We start from the raw sequence: 19963 nt of genomic DNA, 5'->3' as shown, positions 1-19963 counted from the left end.
CCTAAATATTTTCAATTTTATTTGCTAGTATCCCACTCACTGTAAATAGAACTTTTACTTGTCCGAACTGGTACAGTATTTAGGTACACATGGAAAGTACACAACAACTAGTAGTATGGTGTAACTAGACCCAAACCCAGACATCCAAAGTGAAAGGTATCCTCCAACACCAAATTGTTCCATACATAATGTTCAGAGAAAAGTCACACCATTTTGAGCGTTAGGTTTGTGGGGAAGGGAGGTGTGGGGGAGAAATCGGTAAATTCGCAGTTTTAGGTTTTTCGTCAATATTTCTGAAAATATGCGGTTTAGCATGAACAACCTTCTATACAAAAATGTTTTACAAATTGGAAATAGAAAAAGATCCTATGCATAATCCTTCTAAAATGAACGGTTTCAAAGTTACGGAGGTAGAATTGTATAATTGGTCAAAAAAAAGCCTAACCTATACATCCAAAGTAAAAGTTTTCCTCCAACACCAAATTGTTCTATATGGTCCACATATTGTTCAGTAAAAAGTTACACCATTTTGAGCGTCCGGTTTGAGGGGGACATGGGGGAGAAGTCGGTAAATTAGTAATTTTTTTAAGTTTTTCGTCAATATTTCTAAAACTATGCTTTAGCGTAAACAATGTTCTATACAAAAATGTTCTATATAAAATTTAAAACAAAAAAGTTCCTATACATAATTGTTACAAAATCAACGGTTCCAGAGTTACGGAGGATGAAAATGGAGGTTTTCAATACTTTTTATATTTTTTGGGCAATTTATAATATTATTACTGATGAAAAAAATTTTCTTTGACAGAATTGTGTTTTGTAAATAAAATTTGCTATTTTAGCGGACGATGGTATGTTAGTGATAAGCCCTTAAAGCAACGTCAACCTCACCACCCAAAATCATCATTAATTGCCCAAAAAATATAAAAAGTATCGAAAACCTCCACTTTTCACCTTCCGTAACTCTGGAGCCGTTGATTCTATAAGAATTATGTATAGGAACTTTTTTGTTTTAAATGTTATGTAGAAAATTTTCGTATAGAACGTTGTTTTCGCTAAAGCATTGTTTTAGAAATATTGACGAAAAACTTTCAAAAACTACTAGCCGAACCGCCTTCTCCCCCGCCCCACAAACCAGACGCTCAAAATGGTGTAACTTGTTACTGAACAGTATGTGGACCATATAGAACAAATTTGGTGTTGGAGGAAAACTTCCACTTTGGATTTCTGGGTTAGGCCTTTTTTTGGACCAATTATACTATACTACCTCCGTAACTTTGGAACCGTTCATTCTCGAAGGATTATGCATAGAGCCTTTTTTATTTCAAATTTAATGTAGAACAATTTTGTATAAAATGTTGTTCATGATAAAAGCATAAAAAACTAAGAATTTGCCAATTTCTCCCCCCTCTCTCTCCCCGACGCTCAAAATGGTGTGACTCTTTTCTGAAGATTATGTGGACCATATTGAACAATTTGGTGTTAGAGGAGAACTTCCACTTTGGACCAATTATACTATACTATAGTGCATATAGTAGGCAAGTGGCAAGTAAACTAGCCGGTCTGTTAAATTCTAGCAGGTGCTTGCCGACTGTTGTTTACACATGGCAAGTTTAGTGGCCGCATGTACTTACAGCCAGTAAACTTGCCAAGTGTAAATGAGCCTGAAGGGCCTAAATCCATGTTTATGAGAATCTATGAAAATTAAAAAAATTAAAAATATTGATATAATTTTGAATGACCAACTCGAGACAAATAGCTCTCCACTCCTCAATCTATTCAGTCTATAAGACTTTAAAGTGCAGATACACAGTAAAATACATCACTTCTTGAGAAAGTCACTCTGCCGAAACAGCTGTAGTGACATTTACACATAATAAATTTTGTAGAAATATTGGAAGCAAAAGTTTGTCAGTGTTTTATTGTTAGTTAAAATTAACATCCATCAAGTAACTGATACTTCTCTAACTGCCTACTATATTTTCTCATTGCTTTTGTCTCTTCATCTTAAATATTAGGCTATCGATTATGTTCAAAATAGGAGAGCTAAAAGGAACTACAACGTTAATGGGATTTTTTTGTCTCATATGGTCAATGGACCCTATATTTGAAAAAACCTCGAAGTGCTACCATTTAAATAGGTGCGTTTTTGAGAAAGGGGCGAATTAGTCCCTAGGCTCAGGGTGAATTAGGGTGAGTTCTATGCACTTTTCGTACAAACACGTCTACAGGAAAATTGTTCCAGGTTAAATTTTGTATCAAAATATCACATTTTAGAGTTAAAAATATTTTGTTTACAAAAATATATTCAAAAGAAAACAAGAAAAAACACCAAAGAAAGCAATTTTGTTTTTTGTCCCACAACTTTTTTTCCTTAGGGATATAGGTATAGGTATTGCTTCAGCAAATAATAACTTCAGTTCTTTCTATTTAAAATAACGTTCAGCAGAAATCACTAGGATTTATATTTTCCGAAATAGGATTTTTCAAATTTCGCCGCTCACAGCATTTTTAGGGCCATTTTCCCCATTATTTCGCAAACATTGTTCTGTAACTTTTTTCTACGCATTTCTACGGTATGTAATGGTGCATTTAGTAGAAATATAAGTCAATTACCTTTAAAATGGTCTATTGCACTCGTATAAGGTTGTGCGACTATTTTTAAGCAAGTTATGTTTTTTCAATGTTTTATACTTTTGATGATTTTGTATATTTTTTATGATTATTGTGCAAATTTCTTATTATGACTTTTTTTCTTGTACATTTAAATATATAAATTGTGTAATAAAAAAAGCTTGTTTTCTTTACTTTAAAATGGTGTGTTGAAAAAAATTGTAGGACTATTTTTAAACAAGATATTCGTAGGATATTCAAGAGTATCCGTAATTTGAGAAAAATTTAAAATTTTTTTATTTTTTTCAATTAGAAGAATATAATTTCATATTATAACATAATTTTTAATTCCAAATAACTTTTCTTAATAACACTTTTCGATATTGTGAAATATAAAGGTACTTCACTCTTGAGCGACATTCATCTTTTTTAACATACCTCGTACACTATTGTTAAAATTTAATATCTGATGATTGCATCTCAGGTTTTAGATTATGTAGAGCAATTTATAAAGAATAATTTTTTTTTTCATAAAGTTATGTGTATATGCCACATTTTGAGAACGCATATCTTGTTTAAAAAGAGTCCTAGAATTTCTTACAAGACACCATTTTAAAGGAAAGAAAATAGGCTTTCTTTTTTAATGCACAATGTATATACCTGAATATACAATAAAAAAATTATAATGAGAAATTTAAAAATAATCGAAAAATATATCAAAAAACGTTGAAAGTATACAATTTTCAAAAATCATAAAATAGTCATACAGCCTTCTACAATAGACCATTTTAAAGATAATTGACTTTTCTTCCTACTAAATGTACCATCGTATATACCTAAAGCTGCGTAGAAGAAAGTTATAGAACAAGTTTGCGAAGTAACAAGGAAAATGCTGTGAGTAGCGAAGTTAGAAAAACCATATTCTAGAAACTATAAACTATAGAGACTTCTACCAAACACCATTTTAAAGAGGAAGGACTGATGTTTTTTTCTGTAAAGCAAAGCCTTTACCTATATCCCCATGGAAAAAAGTTATGGGACAAAAAACAAAATTGCTATCTTTCTTGTTGTTTTCTTGCTTTTCTTTTGACTATATTTTTGCAAAACAAACTATTTTTCACTTTGAAATGTGATATTTCAATAGTAAATTTAACCTGGAACAATTATCATGTAGACGTGTTTGTATCAAAAGTGCATAGAACTCACCCTAATTCGCCCTGTGCCTATGGACTAATTCACCCCTTTCTCAAAAACGCACCCCTTTAAATGGTAGCACTCCGCGGGTTTTTCATATCTAGAGGTCCATTGACTATATTAAACAATAAAACCCCGTTAACGTTGTAGTTCCTTTCTATAATACATAATCAATAGCCTATACAGTGATGAGCGCACTAATAACCGGCAAAATAGCGCAAAAGATAGAAAACATATTAAGTTGTGAGGTAAAACGAGATGAACCTAGTGGAGGTGTTAAATTTAGCGATAGTAACTTATAGATTGTCATTATATTGATTGTTTCCCACCTTTAGACGTATCGGACGAGTTTGAGAAATGCCACTGTCACAGTGACAATTTTAGTTGACATACTCCTCTAATACGTCTAAAGGTGGGAAACAATCAATATAATGTCAATCTATAAGTTACTATCGCCAAATTTAACACCTCTACTAGGTTCATCTCGTTTTAATTCACAATTTAATATGTTTTCCATCTTTTACGCTATTTTGCCGGTTATTAGCGCGCTCATCACTGTATGCTTAGTTAATAAATTTAATTAATAAGATAATTTAATCAAAAAATGAAGCCAGGATTATATTTATATAAAAATAAAAATAATGTCTCCTTTGAACAATAATGTTTATTTTAAGATAAAGAGCTATAGTATAATGAACACCGATAGGTCAATAAACGTATAAAAATTTTAAATTGATAATTCAAATTTCACAGAATAGAGACAATTTGCTTGATTAGAATTCAATAGAAACGGAAACACAATTTAGAATTAAGGAATAATATGACTTGAAAATCCACTAAATATCACCTAATATTGGAACGATGATGGCTTTGTTTAGTATATTTCTAATGAAAAACAATTCATGGGTCAAATTATTAAAGGCTCCAAACTTTTTAACGTCTTGGGATATATTATGTTATTTGCAAGAGTACCTAAATAAATAAGAACTATTAAGAATTAACTAAAAATCTTAATAGATTGATTGAGAACTAATCGCAATGTAGGCTTTTGAAACTACATTGTTCTACCTACAGTCTTGTAGGCCATGGTCAGGTGACACAGGTCAACATGAATTTTGAGTCTGAGTCCTGTACCTCTGATTTTGATTACTTAAACCTAATTAAAGAAAGAAAAAATATTTTTATCTAATAAAATTTGCTTTTGTACTTACCAAAACGAAATTTAAAATTGTATGAAAAAGCTCTATTTTTTAATTTAAATTTTTTTAAGTAAACAAATTTTGAATTATATAGATATTTTTATTAACTTTAATTATAAACGGCGCAATATGTGAAACCCATAAATACAAAAAAGAATAAAAAAAAAATTAAAAATGAATAGCTTTGGTATTTACACTGTGAAAACAAGGACTGTCTCGAAGGAGCCCCCAAACGTAGTTACCTATCATGATCTCATTATATTCTCCTTGATACAGTTGTTCAAAGCTCACTACATGTGTAAATACGTAGGATGTAAAAGACGTGAGTAGCGATAAATACGTTTATTGATATAGACGAACACAAGGATATATTTCAATCCCGGGAGAACCGCCGAACACTGTAACTGATAATTGATACGCGATTAGCTGAAGACTGAATGAGAACTCTCTTTCTAGGCCCAAGAGCCTAGTTTTATAGAAGCTTAAATTGGGTCATAGGTGACGCTAGTCCCCCGTGATTTGTATATCTAATTAAGGTAAATAATTCTACTTTTGTCAGCAGTTTCGTGACATTTCCAAATTATATTGTTGATAATTGACCAATTTGTATCTAAACTAATTAATCTACGTGCGTGAATATAAAATAAATAAATTCGTGCGGTCTACTGGGTGATAAAATAATTCTGTTCAATATCGAATATGAATTCTGAATATTTATTATTGGACATACTGCCCGCCGGAAGCTGTCCCAAGTATCAGTGTTCGAGGTTTACAAGTATAACATAAATATAAAATATAACAACCATATCTCCAATATGACAACATACGTAATTTATTAATAAGTAGTTTAAGAATAATCAATATTTTTCCAACTGTTAACTTAGCTTTCACCGTCCGACTCTATATTTAGATCAAAATTGGGACTACTAGATGAAAAAGTGTTGAGGGGGATGTCGGCTTTGGAAGTCGACGGGGAGGCGTCTTTCCGGTTACGAGCTAAAGAAGTTACCTCGTGGTCGGGTGTCTGCCTAAGTGCTTTGCCTGAGCGACATTTTCGTATACCAGGACAGTATCTCCACAATATCAGCAGACCAATCACCACAATCGAAGTAATGACCCCGGTGGCCGTTAAATAAGTCCAATGTGACTCATGTATCTTTCGCCAGGGCGTATGCGCTACTTCTTGCTCCAGACTTTCTTCGTCCAATAGTATAGTACGGAATTCATCGCCTTGTGTGTTAATGTGTGTGGGTTGAATCGTATTTAACAGATGTCTTGGCATCGTCAGCAACTGCGCTACAGGAGTGATCGGAGTCTTCAGGTAGCTGGTTATCGCTGTCTCCACCCCGCTGCTAGTGGGAAGTAATGTAATGTTTTTCGTTTGGGCGATGCATCGGGGCGAGAGTTTCAGAAATGAGACTCGCTCCAGAACCCTTTCGTTCCGATTTCCATCACAGATAATGGACAGGTGTATCGGAATCGGTGTGATTATTAACCAAAGGTTGGGTGTACCCATCTTACTCCACTGAGCTTGATGTATTGCCCGGGTAACCACTGGACATGTGCTATTCTTAGATCGCTCATAAATTTCTTCCAGTATACAGTTTGGTTTGGTATCCCTGTTCATTACGGCCGTTGGAGAGCACGCTATCTGTGCCCGTGCCAGCTGTAAGCATCTTGCTTTATCTTCTGCGGTCAATTCGAAGTAGTGGAGAGTGTTATAATCTACAATCAGTAGATTTCTTGGGGCGACAAACGAATGCAACACTGACCCCTCGACCTTAAGTGGTATCGCGGTGATCTTGAGCATGCTGTAATTATTTCTCCCTGTCACTATGAAGTAGCCGATGACCTTTGTATACTTGTCGTCATGGCTGACCTCTGTTTCTATAATGGGTTGTCGTCGTATTTCCACTCCTTGTGGTAGTATCTTCCCCGCTCTTTCTATTAACTTGGTTATTTGACCCGGCTTTATTATATCAACGAAATGGCCGTGGTTGTAGTGCAGGTTTAATATTCCCTCGTAAAATTGAATATATTCGTTTATGAACTCCGTAACTTGTAATGCTATGGTTTGTATTCGTAACGTGCTATATTCGGTTTCTAGTCTTAATGCTTTGTCTTCTACTTCATTGAGTCCTTTTGATATTTCTCGTAGGCCTGTGAATAGTGCTTTGTTAAACTTGTTCATCTGTTCATTTATCCTCATCTCCGTGTGGTTTATTGACGTTATTGTCTCTAACATTATCTTTGCCTGATGCTGTGACCCCTTTATTAATTCTCTCTGGTTTTTGTCTAGTGTCTCAATGTCACTATAGGCTTCGTCGTTCACTCCAAATATGGAGGTTAATATTGTGCCTAATATTCCTCTTTTTTCTCTTCCTTTTATTTCTACTGTCAACGCTTCACTTATTGACTCCGCCTTCCTTTGTCCTTCCTCTAACTTCCCTATTATCTCCTTACAATTTACGATTTTTGTCTCTTGGCACAGATCCCGTATGCCTTGTATCATACTTCCTATCAGTTGATGCTCCTTTTGAACTCTTCCTTTTTCGATTAGCACTTTTATTCGGAATGTTCCTCGATCTATGTAAACCTCTCCAAGGTCTTCAGTAAATAACCCTGGTTCCGGATTATATATTTTATACAGTTCTGCATTCATGGGTTTCAATAGTGTTAAAAACATTATTGCGATTAATATTTTCTTCCATCTTGATCCTGATGAATTCTTTGGTTTTTCCTGTTTCTCTTCTTCTAATTTTATCAGCTTATGTATAGGTCTTTTTGTTATTTTCCCGTTTGCCTTTCTCACTGACACTACTCTGGTTAATCCCTCCGCTCCAGGGTGTGTTTCTATTACCCTTGCTAGTGGCCATCTACCTGGAGGTGTATCCTCTTCCTTAATTATGACTATTTCTTCTTTTTTTATGTTTGGGTGTGTTTTATGCCATTTATTTCTTTGTTGTAACTGTTGCAGGTACTCTTGCCTCCAAATCTTCCAGAAATCCCTTTTTATTTTTTCCAATATTCGCCACCTTGCTGGCATCTTCAAGTACGTCGTGAGCTCTTCTTCCCGATTCGGTGATACAATTTCTTTCCCTATAAGGAAGTGAGCTGGTGTGATTGCTATTTTTCCTTCTGGGTCTTCTGATGATTCACATAATGGTCTCGAATTCATACAGGCTTCTATTTGTGTCAGCACCGTACTCAGTTCTTCATATGTCAGTACTGTTTCCCCTATGATTCTTTTCAGATGATATTTCATTATTCGCACGGCGCTTTCCCACAATCCTCCGAAGTGTGGCGCATATGCAGGTATGACGTGCCACTGGGTGCCTAGTGCAATTAATCCTTGTTTCATCTCGTCCTCTAGGTTTTGATTTTCTTTTTTTAGTAAGTTTGCCGTTTCTACCAATGTGGTTCCGTTATCACTGTAAATGTTGACGCACTGTCCTCTGCGTGCCGTAAATCTTTTGAACGCCGCAATAAATGCATCTGTAGACATATCACTTACTACCTCAAGATGTACTGCCTTTGTTGACAGACACACAAATACTGCAATGTATCCTTTATAACTCCTTTGTCCTCTGCCTTTCGTAGTACTTATTTTTATCGGCCCGGCGTAATCTATCCCTGTATTCGTGAAAGGATGACTCGGGTTCACTCTGTCCTCCGGCAGGTCTCCCATTAACTGTTGTGCTACTTGTCCTTTATACCTCCTACACTTTATACATTTAGTTAACTGACTTTTCACGGTTCTTCTTCCGTTTATTATCCAATATTTCCTCTTTATGTATTGTAATGTCTGTTGTAGTCCGCTATGTAGATTTTTTGTATGACTGTCCGATATAATTAACTTTGTTAATGCGCTGTCCTTAGGTAAAATTATAGGATGTTTTTCCGCGTACTGTAGCTTCGTGTGCCTTAGCCTTCCGGTGACTCTTAGAATCCCTTGTTTATCCAGGAACGGTACCAATGATGCTAATTTGTTCTTCCTGTCTAGTTGCTGTTTCTTTTCCAGTTTATTTATTTCTAGCTTGAAGTTGTTAATTTGTGTGAGTTTTATCACTTTTAACAATGTTTCCTCTAATTCTCGGACTGTAAGTTGTCCTTGAGTTTTGTCCTTCTTTCTGCAGTTGTTTGCAAATCTCATACAATATGATACCACTCTTCTCATTTTTTCTAAATTCGAGAATCTCTCGCATATGTCTTCCTTTATCGTTACCATGTGCGTCGTTACTTTCGTTTTGACTTCCTCCTCATTTGTTTCAGGTATATCCTCTGCCGGTAACCTCAGTGCTTTTTTACTCGTTAGCCAAGTTGGTCCCTTCCACCATAACTCTGCTTCTAATAACTCTGAAGCGGTACTTCCACGTGAGAGGATGTCCGCTGGGTTTTCTTTCGTATCCACTTTATGCCAATTTTCTGGCGCTATAACTCCTTTTATCTCCTCTACTCTGTTGGCGACGAACATTTTCCATCTTTTTGATGATCCCTTTATCCAAGCCAGGGTTATTGTTGAGTCCGACCATGCATATATTGCCATGTTCTCCCTGTTCAATGCTTGTAGGGTTTTCTTCATTAAATTTGCTAATAGTACCGCGGCACACAATTCCAATCTTGGTAATATCGTTTTCCCTTTCAATGGTGCGACTTTAGATTTTGCTATCAATAGATTTGTTTTAATTTCCGGGTCTAATACCCTAGAATAAATAACCGCTCCATATCCTTTCAGAGACGCATCTGCGAATCCATGTAGTTCTACTCTGTTTGTTTTATTTAAATTGTTCCACCTGGATAATGTTATTCTCTCAAGATTTATTAATTGTGCCTGATATGCTTTCCACCGGCTTTGTTGCGCGCTAGTTAATTCTTTGTCCCAACTGGTCTTTTGCTCCCAAAGTTCTTGTATGAACATTTTCGCCTGAATTACTACTGGTGCTATCCATCCTAATGGGTCATATAGTTTTGCTACTTCTGACAGTATGTGTCTTTTCGTTATTTTCTTTGTCGTCGTTATTTCTATCTTGAATCTGATTGTATCTTCTTTGGGTGACCAATGTATTCCTATCGTCTTTCGTATTTCTTCTTGCTTGAATGCTTTTGAGTCTACATTCCTCATTTCTTCCGGTACGTTCTCCATTATTTTTTCTTCGTTGCTCAACCATTTTCTAAGTGTAAATCCACCTTTCTTAAAAATTTGTATTAGTTCCTTTTGGGCTGCTTCTGCCTCTTTTAACGTCTCCGCTCCTCCTAATATATCGTCTACATACATATTTTCTTTTATTATTTTCGCTGCTGTAGGGAAATTCCCTCCTTCATCCTCTTGTAACTGTTGTATTGTTCTTAATGCTAAAAATGGTGCTGCGGCCGTGCCGTATGTCACCGTCTTCAATTTATATTCTTGCACTGGATCCTTTGTGTTCTTTCTCCAGAGTATCTTTTGATACATTTGGTCTTCTTCTGCCATTCTGATCTGTCTAAACATTTTCTCCAGATCCGCTGAGTATGCTACCTTATGGGATCTCCATCTCAATAGTATATCTGTCAAATCCTGTTGTAATTTTGGCCCCGTGTGCATAATATCATTTAGGCTTACTGTTGATGAGCTTTTACTTGATGCATCAAACACGGCTCTTATTTTTGTTGTAGTGCTGTCCTCCTTTCTCACTGGATGATGAGGTAGGTAGTAACCTCCTCCCTGGACTTCCGCTATTGCCATATAACCTTGGTTTTCATAATCTTCCATGAATTGTCTGTAATTCGTTTCTAACTGTTTGTCTTTTGTGAACGTCCTTTCAAGTTGCATCAATCTGGCGAATGCCTGCTGCTTAGATTCTCCTAACTTTGTGACGTCTTCCTTAAACGGAATTCTCACTTCGTATCTACCTTCTTCATTTCTTTTTACTGTCTGACGATACATTTCTTCACATTCTTGCTCTTCTACTGATAAACTTGTTTCTTGATTCACTTCTTCTAATTCCCAGAATTTCTTTATTTGTATGTCCATTTCTTGTCTGGATATCATACAGCATACTTCTGCTTTAGTAGTCTCCCTTTCTTTCGCTATCCCCGAAATTATCCATCCTAGTTTGGTGTTTTGACTTAGTAGTCCATTACTTCTTCTGTGCATCCCTTCTGTCAATATGTAACTATATTCTTTTACTCCTAGCAATAAGTCTATTTTTCCTACCCTGTAGTATCTTGGGTCTGCCAGTAGCACATTCTTCTCGTTGTAATCCTGTAGGACTATGTCCTGTTCCGGTAAATCCCTTGTTATTTTCGGTAGTACCAGTGCCTCTATTTCCATCTCGAAGTCACTTTGGTAATGATTTCCGATCAATAGTTTCATACTCCAGTTGGCTGTCTTTTCCCCTGACGAGCCTATTCCGGATATGGTCGCCTGTATTGGCTGCCTTTTTGTTCCTAGCGCCGTCGCCGCTTGTTCCGTTATAAATGCACATTGTGACCCTTGGTCGATCAATGCTCTCATTATGTGAGGCTCTCCATTCGCATCCCTAACGCGTACCACTGCTGTGGCTAGTAATGCTTCACCTTCCTTATGGCTTGCACAGTTAACTGAGTTCTGTCCTCTTTGCTGTGTGTTGTTGTTTCTTTGCCCATTGTTCCCTTGCGTATTGTCTCGTCTTCCGTTATTTTGTTCTCTGGCGTTGTTGGAATAATTATTTCCTCCTCTGTACCTGTCCGATTGGTACCCGTTTCTTCTTCTACTTGATTCTCTTCCATTTCTTTCCTGTATCTGTTCTCCTCTTGTTTCATTTGTGTTTCTTCTGTTGCCTGTGTTTCCTGTTTCATAATGCAACGTTTGGTGGTGGTCTCCGCCACAGTGTTTGCACCTAACCTGTGAAAAGCATTGTTTCTCCTTCTTATGTGCTAGACAATTCGCACACCATTCTTTTTCTCGTATTATCCTGTTCCGGTCTTTTACCTTGAGTTCCAGAAATTCTCTGCAGTATGGTACTCCGTGATCTCCGTTGCATATCACGCAACCCATTCTTGTTTTCTTACCCGTGCCTCCTTGTTTCTCTTGTCTCTTTTCTGACTCCAGCAGTTCCAGTGTTTGGAATCGTCGCTGTAGAAACGTTTGTGTTGACTTGAACGTCGGTATCTCTCTACTGTCTCCGCTGTGGTTTTCGTATAGTCTCCTTGTCTCATTGTCCCATTTTGTTATGCTAATTCGCGCTATCAATGGGCTCCACGCTTCCGTGTCTGTTCCCAACCCTCCTATGGCTTCCAGGCACTCATGGAAGGTGTCATGTAGTGATTTCAGTGCTCTAGCGGAAGAATCCTTTACTTCCTGTGCTAGTAACATCCTGTCTATTAGTTTAAACAGTGTCATCCTCGGATTCTCATATCTTTCCTTTAACATGTTCCATGCCACTTCGTAGTTGGCTTCGGTTATGTGCAAGTGTTGTATCATCCTGTGGGCTTCCCCTCTTACTTGTGTTTTGAGGTACTGCATCTTCTCTGCTCTCGACAACTGTTCGTTTTCATGTATTACCTTTGTAAACAGATCGTGGAAAGTTCTCCACGTTTCATATCTTCCTTCATACACAGGGATTTTTACCTGCGGTAATGTTACTCCCTCTCTTCTCTGTGTGCTCTCTGGTCGTTGCATTGCAGGCCGCATTTTCTTTATCGTTTCCCTGACCTTCCTCCTTAGCTGATCTATCCTCTCTACTTCATCACTGTCTATAACGTCTAGCTCATCATTTACTGTTGCTTCTATGATGAGTGTGTTTATTTTCTCCATGTGTTCTTTCAATTCTGCTTGCAGTTCTTCATCGTACTGCAACTCCTGTTCATATTCTTGTAATAATTCCTCGATTTTTTGTTTTCTTATTTGTATCTCCTTTCCTTTTGTTGTCTTTCCTCTTTTCAATATTCTTCCATATTCTTCCAATAGGGTTTTTCCCTCAATATATGTCTTAAAAACCTGCTCGTAGTATTTTGTTTCGAAGTACTTGTCTTTCGTTACTCCGCTATCTAATAATTTCTCGTGGTTATGCCCAAACCTTGTCCAATAATCCTCTAATCTATCCTGACGCTCTTTAATGTATTGTTGATTCTTGCGAGATCCAGGGTCTCTCTTAAGAGACGACACCTGTTTAGAAATCTCTCCTCCAAGCTCAGCTTGCTTGTTCTGTAACGCTTCCATGTTTAAATCCACTTACTTTCTATTTTATGCAGTAATAAATGTTTTTACCGTATTTTTTCGTAACTATTTATATTTTCAATTTACTGTGATTCACCTTTTGCTGAATCGTAAATAGTAATTCTGTAGACCTTGCTGAGGTTTGCTTATTTATCTGTAGGTCAGTGTTATATGTGGGTTAATGTCAATCAAAGTATTATGTTGCACAGTTATAAATAGAATAATAAGAATACAACCTCTGTATTACGATGAGTATTTAAAATAATGCGATCTAAAATTATGTAAATGAAATACCAAGCACTATGAAATTATTAGGGTATAATGTTTTTTCTTTATCAACTTGTAACATAAAGAAATAGGTAGGTAGTAAATATTTGTAGGGCTAACCGTTTATTATTATTATATAGTCAAAGTATAGTTAATATATAAGGCAAATATAGTTAGAATCAATAAATAAATATAGGCAAATATAGTTAACAAAAATAAAAGAGTAAATAGTTAGTAAATATTTAAATTTATTTGAATGGCAACTATTGTATAGAATGCACTAAAATTTTTGTAAATATGTATAGGTCGAATAATTCGGTTTAAAATTGGAAAGAATATTGCGTTATACGATACGAAATAGTTGGAAAAATGTTAATTTGTTCAAAAACTTACGGTTTTTTTTTCTTTTTTATGTTTCTGGACTGGCTCTGCATGCGCACCTGGATATGCCCTCTGACCTGCAGTTTTCTTTCTGGATCTGCAGTAACTCTTCTGGGTACGGCTTCTGGCCTGTAGTTTTCTGGATACGGCAGCTGGCCTGTAGTTTTCTGGTTACGGCTTCTGACCTGTAGTTTTCTGGATACGGCTTCTGACCTGTATTTTTCTGGTTACGGCTTCTGACCGTTATTTTTCTGGATACGGCTTCTGACCTGTATTTTTCTGGTTACGGCTTCTGACCTGTATTTTTCTGGATACGGCTTCTGACCTGTATTTTTCTGGTTACGGCTTCTGACCGTTATTTTTCTGGATACGGCTTCTGACCTGTATTTTTCTGGATACGGCTTCTGGCCTGTAGTTTTCTGGATACGGCTTCTGGTCTGTAGTTTTCTGGATACGGCTTCTGGCCTGTAGTTTTCTGGATACGGCTTCTGCTTCGCTCGGGTTCTGTTCTCCCGGGCCTAGTGTCGTCTATTTGCTACTGATTTCGATTGGTGTGGACTGTACTTGTAGGCCTCCTTTTTTTTTTCTCGATAAGGACCATGTGTAAATACGTAGGATGTAAAAGACGTGAGTAGCGATAAATACGTTTATTGATATAGACGAACACAAGGATATATTTCAATCCCGGGAGAACCGCCGAACACTAACTGATAATTGATACGCGATTAGCTGAAGATTGAATGAGAACTCTCTTTCTAGGCCCAAGAGCCTAGTTTTATAGAAGCTTAAATTGGGTCATAGGTGACGCTAGTCCCCCGTGATTTGTATATCTAATTAAGGTAAATAATTCTACTTTTGTCAGGAGTTTCGTGACATTTCCAAATTATATTGTTGATAATTGACCAATTTGTATCTAAACTAATTAATCTACGTGCGTGAATATAAAATAAATAAATTCGTGCGGTCTACTGGGTGATAAAATAATTCTGTTCAATATCGAATATGAATTCTCAATATTTATTATTGGACACTACATCTTGTCGAAAACGTTTCTGTTGCTCTTCTGAATATGCACCTAAGTTGTCTTTAAATTGATCCAAGTGAGCATGTAGTATGTGTACTTAGAGACATCCTGCAACCCATGACTTTGAAGCTGCTAAGCATATTAGAAATAAGCTCTTGGTAATTGTCAGCCTCTGACAGTTTCGGAAAAATTGTCTTAAAAATTGAAAGGGCTCAGAGTCTTGACTGAAAGTCTTTACTAACTGCTTGATGAGAATTAATTTTATGTGAAATGGAGACATTGAAGCATGATGGAACTCCACATTTGAAACTCGCTTCGATGAGAGCATGAGTACTGCTAGTAGTGAAAAACATCGGCTCTACTATCCCACAAGCAAAGGTAATATGGATATTTAGTGTATCCGCCTTGTATTCTTACCAGAAAACCAAACATTTTCAAATCCCTTATCACTGGCCAGACGTACCCTTCATACTTCAAAACTTGAAGCACCATTTTAACGCTCTGGTAATTTTACAGCATGAACCAGAGAAAGAGATGGAAGTCTATTACTATTGTGAAAAACAATTGTTTTAAACTTCTTGTAGAGCTGGCAAACCAAATTTTTTGGCTCCCACTTTAATGAATTCGCCACAAATATATTAAAAAGAATCCACGTCATTGTTACTCTTCTTGGAAGACATTTCTAGACCTCGAGACACATAAAATACCGTATTCCATTACAATGCTAACGCTCACACTACCATGTCAGTCTGCCACTTCTCCAGTCTGCCGGTAGGAGGAATTTTCTCCCCCATAACAAGGTCCAAAATTAAAAAAAAAATTGTTGAAACATAAAAATATACAAAGGTAAGGTAAAGTTTTCAATCCTAATAGTGACATTAATAATATTGAAAAATATTAAAAATATTACTAAAAGATTTTTAAACTGAAAACTTATTGGTCCATTTCCCTGGTGACACCTCAAAGGCTTCTACAATATGCAAGCCAAATGGATGCTGTAGTGAAGACAAAAGGGAAGGAATTCTACACTATGCAATTCACAACCCCCGCCTGCAGCTTGGTAAAGTTCTAACGGAAAATGGACCTAGTTACTCTATAGGAGTAATACTAATATAAAAATAAAAATGTATACCATTTTTATTCAGTTGCAATGCGAGGGCAAAACAATTTTATGTTTCAATTAGAATACGGAGCGCAGTCCAGTACTCTGAATCGACGATTTTCGACTCTTATTGGAGTCTTATCGGAGAGACGTAGGCCTGCTGCTCCATACTCTAAGTGACCAACAACGGGAGTTTATCCCCCACACTGCAACTGACGTGAAGGGTTTAGGTGACAAGCGTCATCTGGCAATTGAAAGGTAAGGTAAAGTTTTCAATCCCAATACCGACATTAATAATATTGAAAAATACTAAAAATATTACTAAAAGATTTTTAAATTGAAAACTTATTGGTCCATTTCCCTGGTGACACCTCCAAGGCTTCTACAATATGCAAGCCAAATGGATGCTGCAGTGAAGACGAAAGGGAAGGAATTCTACAATATGCAATTCACAACCCCCGTCTGAAGCTTGGTAAAGTTCCAACGGAAAATGGACCTAGTTACTCTATAGGAGTAGTAGTACTAATATAAAAATAAAAATGTATACCATTTTTACTCAGTTGCAATGCGAATGCAAAACAATCTTATCTTTCAATTAGAATACGGAGCGCAGTCCAGCACTCTGAATCGACGATTTTCGACTCTTATTGGAGTCTCGTCGGTGCTGGACTGCGCTCCGTATTCTAATTGAAAGATAAGATTATTTTGCCTTCCCATTGCCACTGAATAAAAATGGTATACATTTTTATTTTTATGTTAGTATTACTCCTACAGAATAATTAGGTCCATTTTCCGTTGGAACTTTACCAAGTTGTAGTGAATTGCATAGTGTAGAATTCCTTCCTTTTTGTCTTCACTGCAGCATCCATTTGACTTGCATATTCTAGAAGCCTTGGAGCTGTACCAGGGAAATGGACCAATAAGTTTTCAATTTAAAAATATTTTAGTAATATTTTTAATATTTTTCAATATTACTAATGTCGCTGTTAGGATTAAAAACTTTACCTTATCTTTTAATTGCCAGATGACGCTAGTCACCTAAACCATTCACGTCAGTTGCGGTGTGGGGGATAAACTCTCTTTACTGGTCACTTAGAGTATGGAGCAGTAGGCCTACGTCTCTCCGATGAGACTCCAATAAGAGTCGAAAATCGTCGATTCAGAGTGCTGGACTGCGCTCCGTATTCTAATTGAAAGATAAGATTGTTTTACCTTCGCAATGCAACAGAATAAAAATGGTATACATTTTTATTTTTTATTTTTATAAAAATATACTTTTTAGCTGGCATGAAACTTAAACCATAGGCATACAAATTCAACCCAATAAACCAGCTAGTTACGAAATTAAGGGAACTTGTTATGCAATAGAAGTTATTATTTATATATTTTATGTCTTTTATGGATTTATCTTTTTTATATCTTTTGGTTGGTGTTTCATTGGCAGTCCCCTCCCCCAAGGGAAATATGGAGATCAGCCATTCCATCACACCACTCACTCGGATACCAGGACACCACGATGCTCTCGCTCGCTAGACATATTTCGGTGGTTGTTGAGTTCGGCTCAAGGGTTATTGAGTTTCATCACGGCTTGGCTGAGGGCCAGCAAACTCCTCTTCATCTATAGGTGCATGGCACCTAACTGGATCCATTTTTTTGATTTTGGATAATTGAGGCTGCTTGTTTTTTTGTTATTTTTCAAATACTATGCTATAAATGGGGTGTATAGGATCACTTCTGGAAAACCTCACACACCGAGAAGAGGGTAATAACATCTGTTTATCCCTGATATAAGTTAACCAGCGGTTCTCAATCTGTGGTACATGTACCACTGGTGGTACATATCATTATTTGCGGTGGTACACAAAACGCAAAACTGTCAAAATCATCACTATTACAGTTAATTAGATTACATATCTAGATAGGTAGTTATTTCAGTTAGGTGGTACCAAAAATATTAAAAAGTATTTTGTGGTACATGCCTCAAAAAGATTGAGAACCACTGAGTTAAGCTGTTCTTAGCTTTCATTCGGTTGTGCTAAACTCACAGGATTGGCAACGATTGAGCATGAAGATGCTACTGCCACGCATTAAGTGCTTCCCATACCACAGCATTCAAGGAATATCAAAAAATTAACAAGACGAACAGCAGATTCATAAACATTTTATTTTTTTTTTACTTATTTTCCTTATTGAAGTCACTCAACAAATATTTGGTACGTAAGTATTATATTCAAGAAATATGATCAATCTTAATAATACAAATTGTAATACCGTATCTACGGTATTACAATTGTATCTTGATTGCTATTTAATTGCGTTCAGTTTTGTCGAATCCTGAGAAAACTAATAAATATTTTTGAAAAATTTAAACGCAGAATGAAAGATTACTTACTACCGAGGGCCGAAAGTCCCTTAGAATAAACAAAAAGTTTATTTTGAATGAAATAATTGAAATTAAAAATCACACTACATTTTTTTCTTTTTAGAAGTTATCAGGGAATTTAGGCCCTCGGTAATAATGCAATCTTTCATTCTGCGTTTAAATTTCTCAAAAATATTTATTAGTTTTTCAAGTTTCGAAAAAAAAAATGCATTTAAATAGCATTGGACCAAGATTTTGCGTTCACCTCCTTAAACGGAAAATTAATAAATATTCTTAAAATGTGAACACAAAAGTAAGTATCAGATAGGAAAGAAATAAAGTAAATACAAAAATGGTAATATTTAGAATAGGTGGAAAAACATTTTTCAAAGAAAAAACGTTTTTGAAAAATGTTTATTTTTTTTATTCGAAATTAAAAAGAGCGTCAGTAATAAGCACAAAAAGATATAAAGTAAAACAAGAAACCGAATGACAGGCAGTAGAATCCAGAAAACTCAAAAGTTAATCACAGATAACTGTAACGAATAACTACTAAATTCTTCATAATATAGAAATGTACCTACACAGTTCCATTTATTCCGATACATATTTTAGATATCAAAACATTTTTAATTAATGGTTCTGCTGATTTGTTTAAAAATAAAATCTTACTGTAAGAGGGGCCAGCAAACTCCAACATATTCCCAAAAATGGGATTCGGCTTTGGTCCCGGCACATTCTGCAAGTACTTTTTTCGTCTGTTTACAAAGTTTCTGTGAGAATATATTAGCCACAAAATCCCCGAAACGATTGCTGCACAGAATAATAATACGAACATGGTATCGATACGGTTGGCGCACTGTAACTGACTGGTGACTGGCATTGGGATGACATTGGATTTTACTTTAACAAATTTTGAATTTAAATTGCTTATACCTGCATAGTGCATGTACTCACGGATTTTGCTTTAAGTTTTAAAGAACCGCTTGGATTGACATGAAATTTGGCATACACATAGCTATAGCTAACATACTAACATATTAAAGGAAAAAAGTGATATTGTGCCAATGTTTGCTTTTACCTTGGGGTGAGTTTCACCCCTTCTTGAGGGTGAAACAATATACGTTAAAAATAAGTCCAGAAGTGGATAAACTGACTAATTCTAAGCAACTTTTGTTCTATAGCGTTTTTCACTAAGTCAATACTTGTCGAGTTATATGCGAGTGAATATTATGTTCATTTTTTACCAAAAAGAAATAGTATATTACATACCTAGCGGGAAAGTACTCTATTTCAGCCGAGCGGCAAGGTAGTTTACCGAGGTGCGAAGCACCGAGGTAAACTACAGACGCGAGGCTAGAATGAGTTCCCGCGAGGTTTGTATACTATTTTAATCACAATCGGTTAGTAGTTTATGGATTTCTAATACTCACAATCTACCAATAATAATTTCGTTTCAAATATCTGTATCCATTTTCATTATGTGATAAGATGAATTATTTTAAGTAACCTTGTTATTATTGAAATCATTTAATAACCTTGCGTCATCATCTATTTCTGAAACTCATAATTTTGAGCAACACGGTCTTACTTTAACCGTTAATAGTAATCATAATTCCAATGTAACTATTAATATTTATAATTC

At 35.9% G+C, this 19963-nt stretch overlaps 1 protein-coding gene across 1 annotated transcript in view; it reads right to left on the bottom strand.

Annotated features, from left to right (window-relative positions):
• Positions 1 to 19203, bottom strand: part of LOC126881398 (cytochrome P450 4V2-like) — a 187261-nt gene extending 168058 nt beyond the window's left edge. Inside the window, exon 1 of the mRNA XM_050645661.1 lies at positions 18991 to 19203. Coding sequence (XP_050501618.1) covers positions 18991 to 19201 — 211 coding nt within the window. The 5' untranslated portion in view covers positions 19202 to 19203. The remainder of the gene's footprint in view (positions 1 to 18990) is intronic.
• Positions 19204 to 19963: the final 760 nt, after the last annotated feature.

Source organism: Diabrotica virgifera, chromosome 1, assembly GCF_917563875.1.
Source record: "Diabrotica virgifera virgifera chromosome 1, PGI_DIABVI_V3a".
Classification (NCBI taxonomy): Eukaryota; Metazoa; Arthropoda; class Insecta; order Coleoptera; family Chrysomelidae; genus Diabrotica; species Diabrotica virgifera.
Note: the sequence above shows the minus strand (reverse complement) of the source record. Positions and strands in the feature narration are given on the sequence as shown.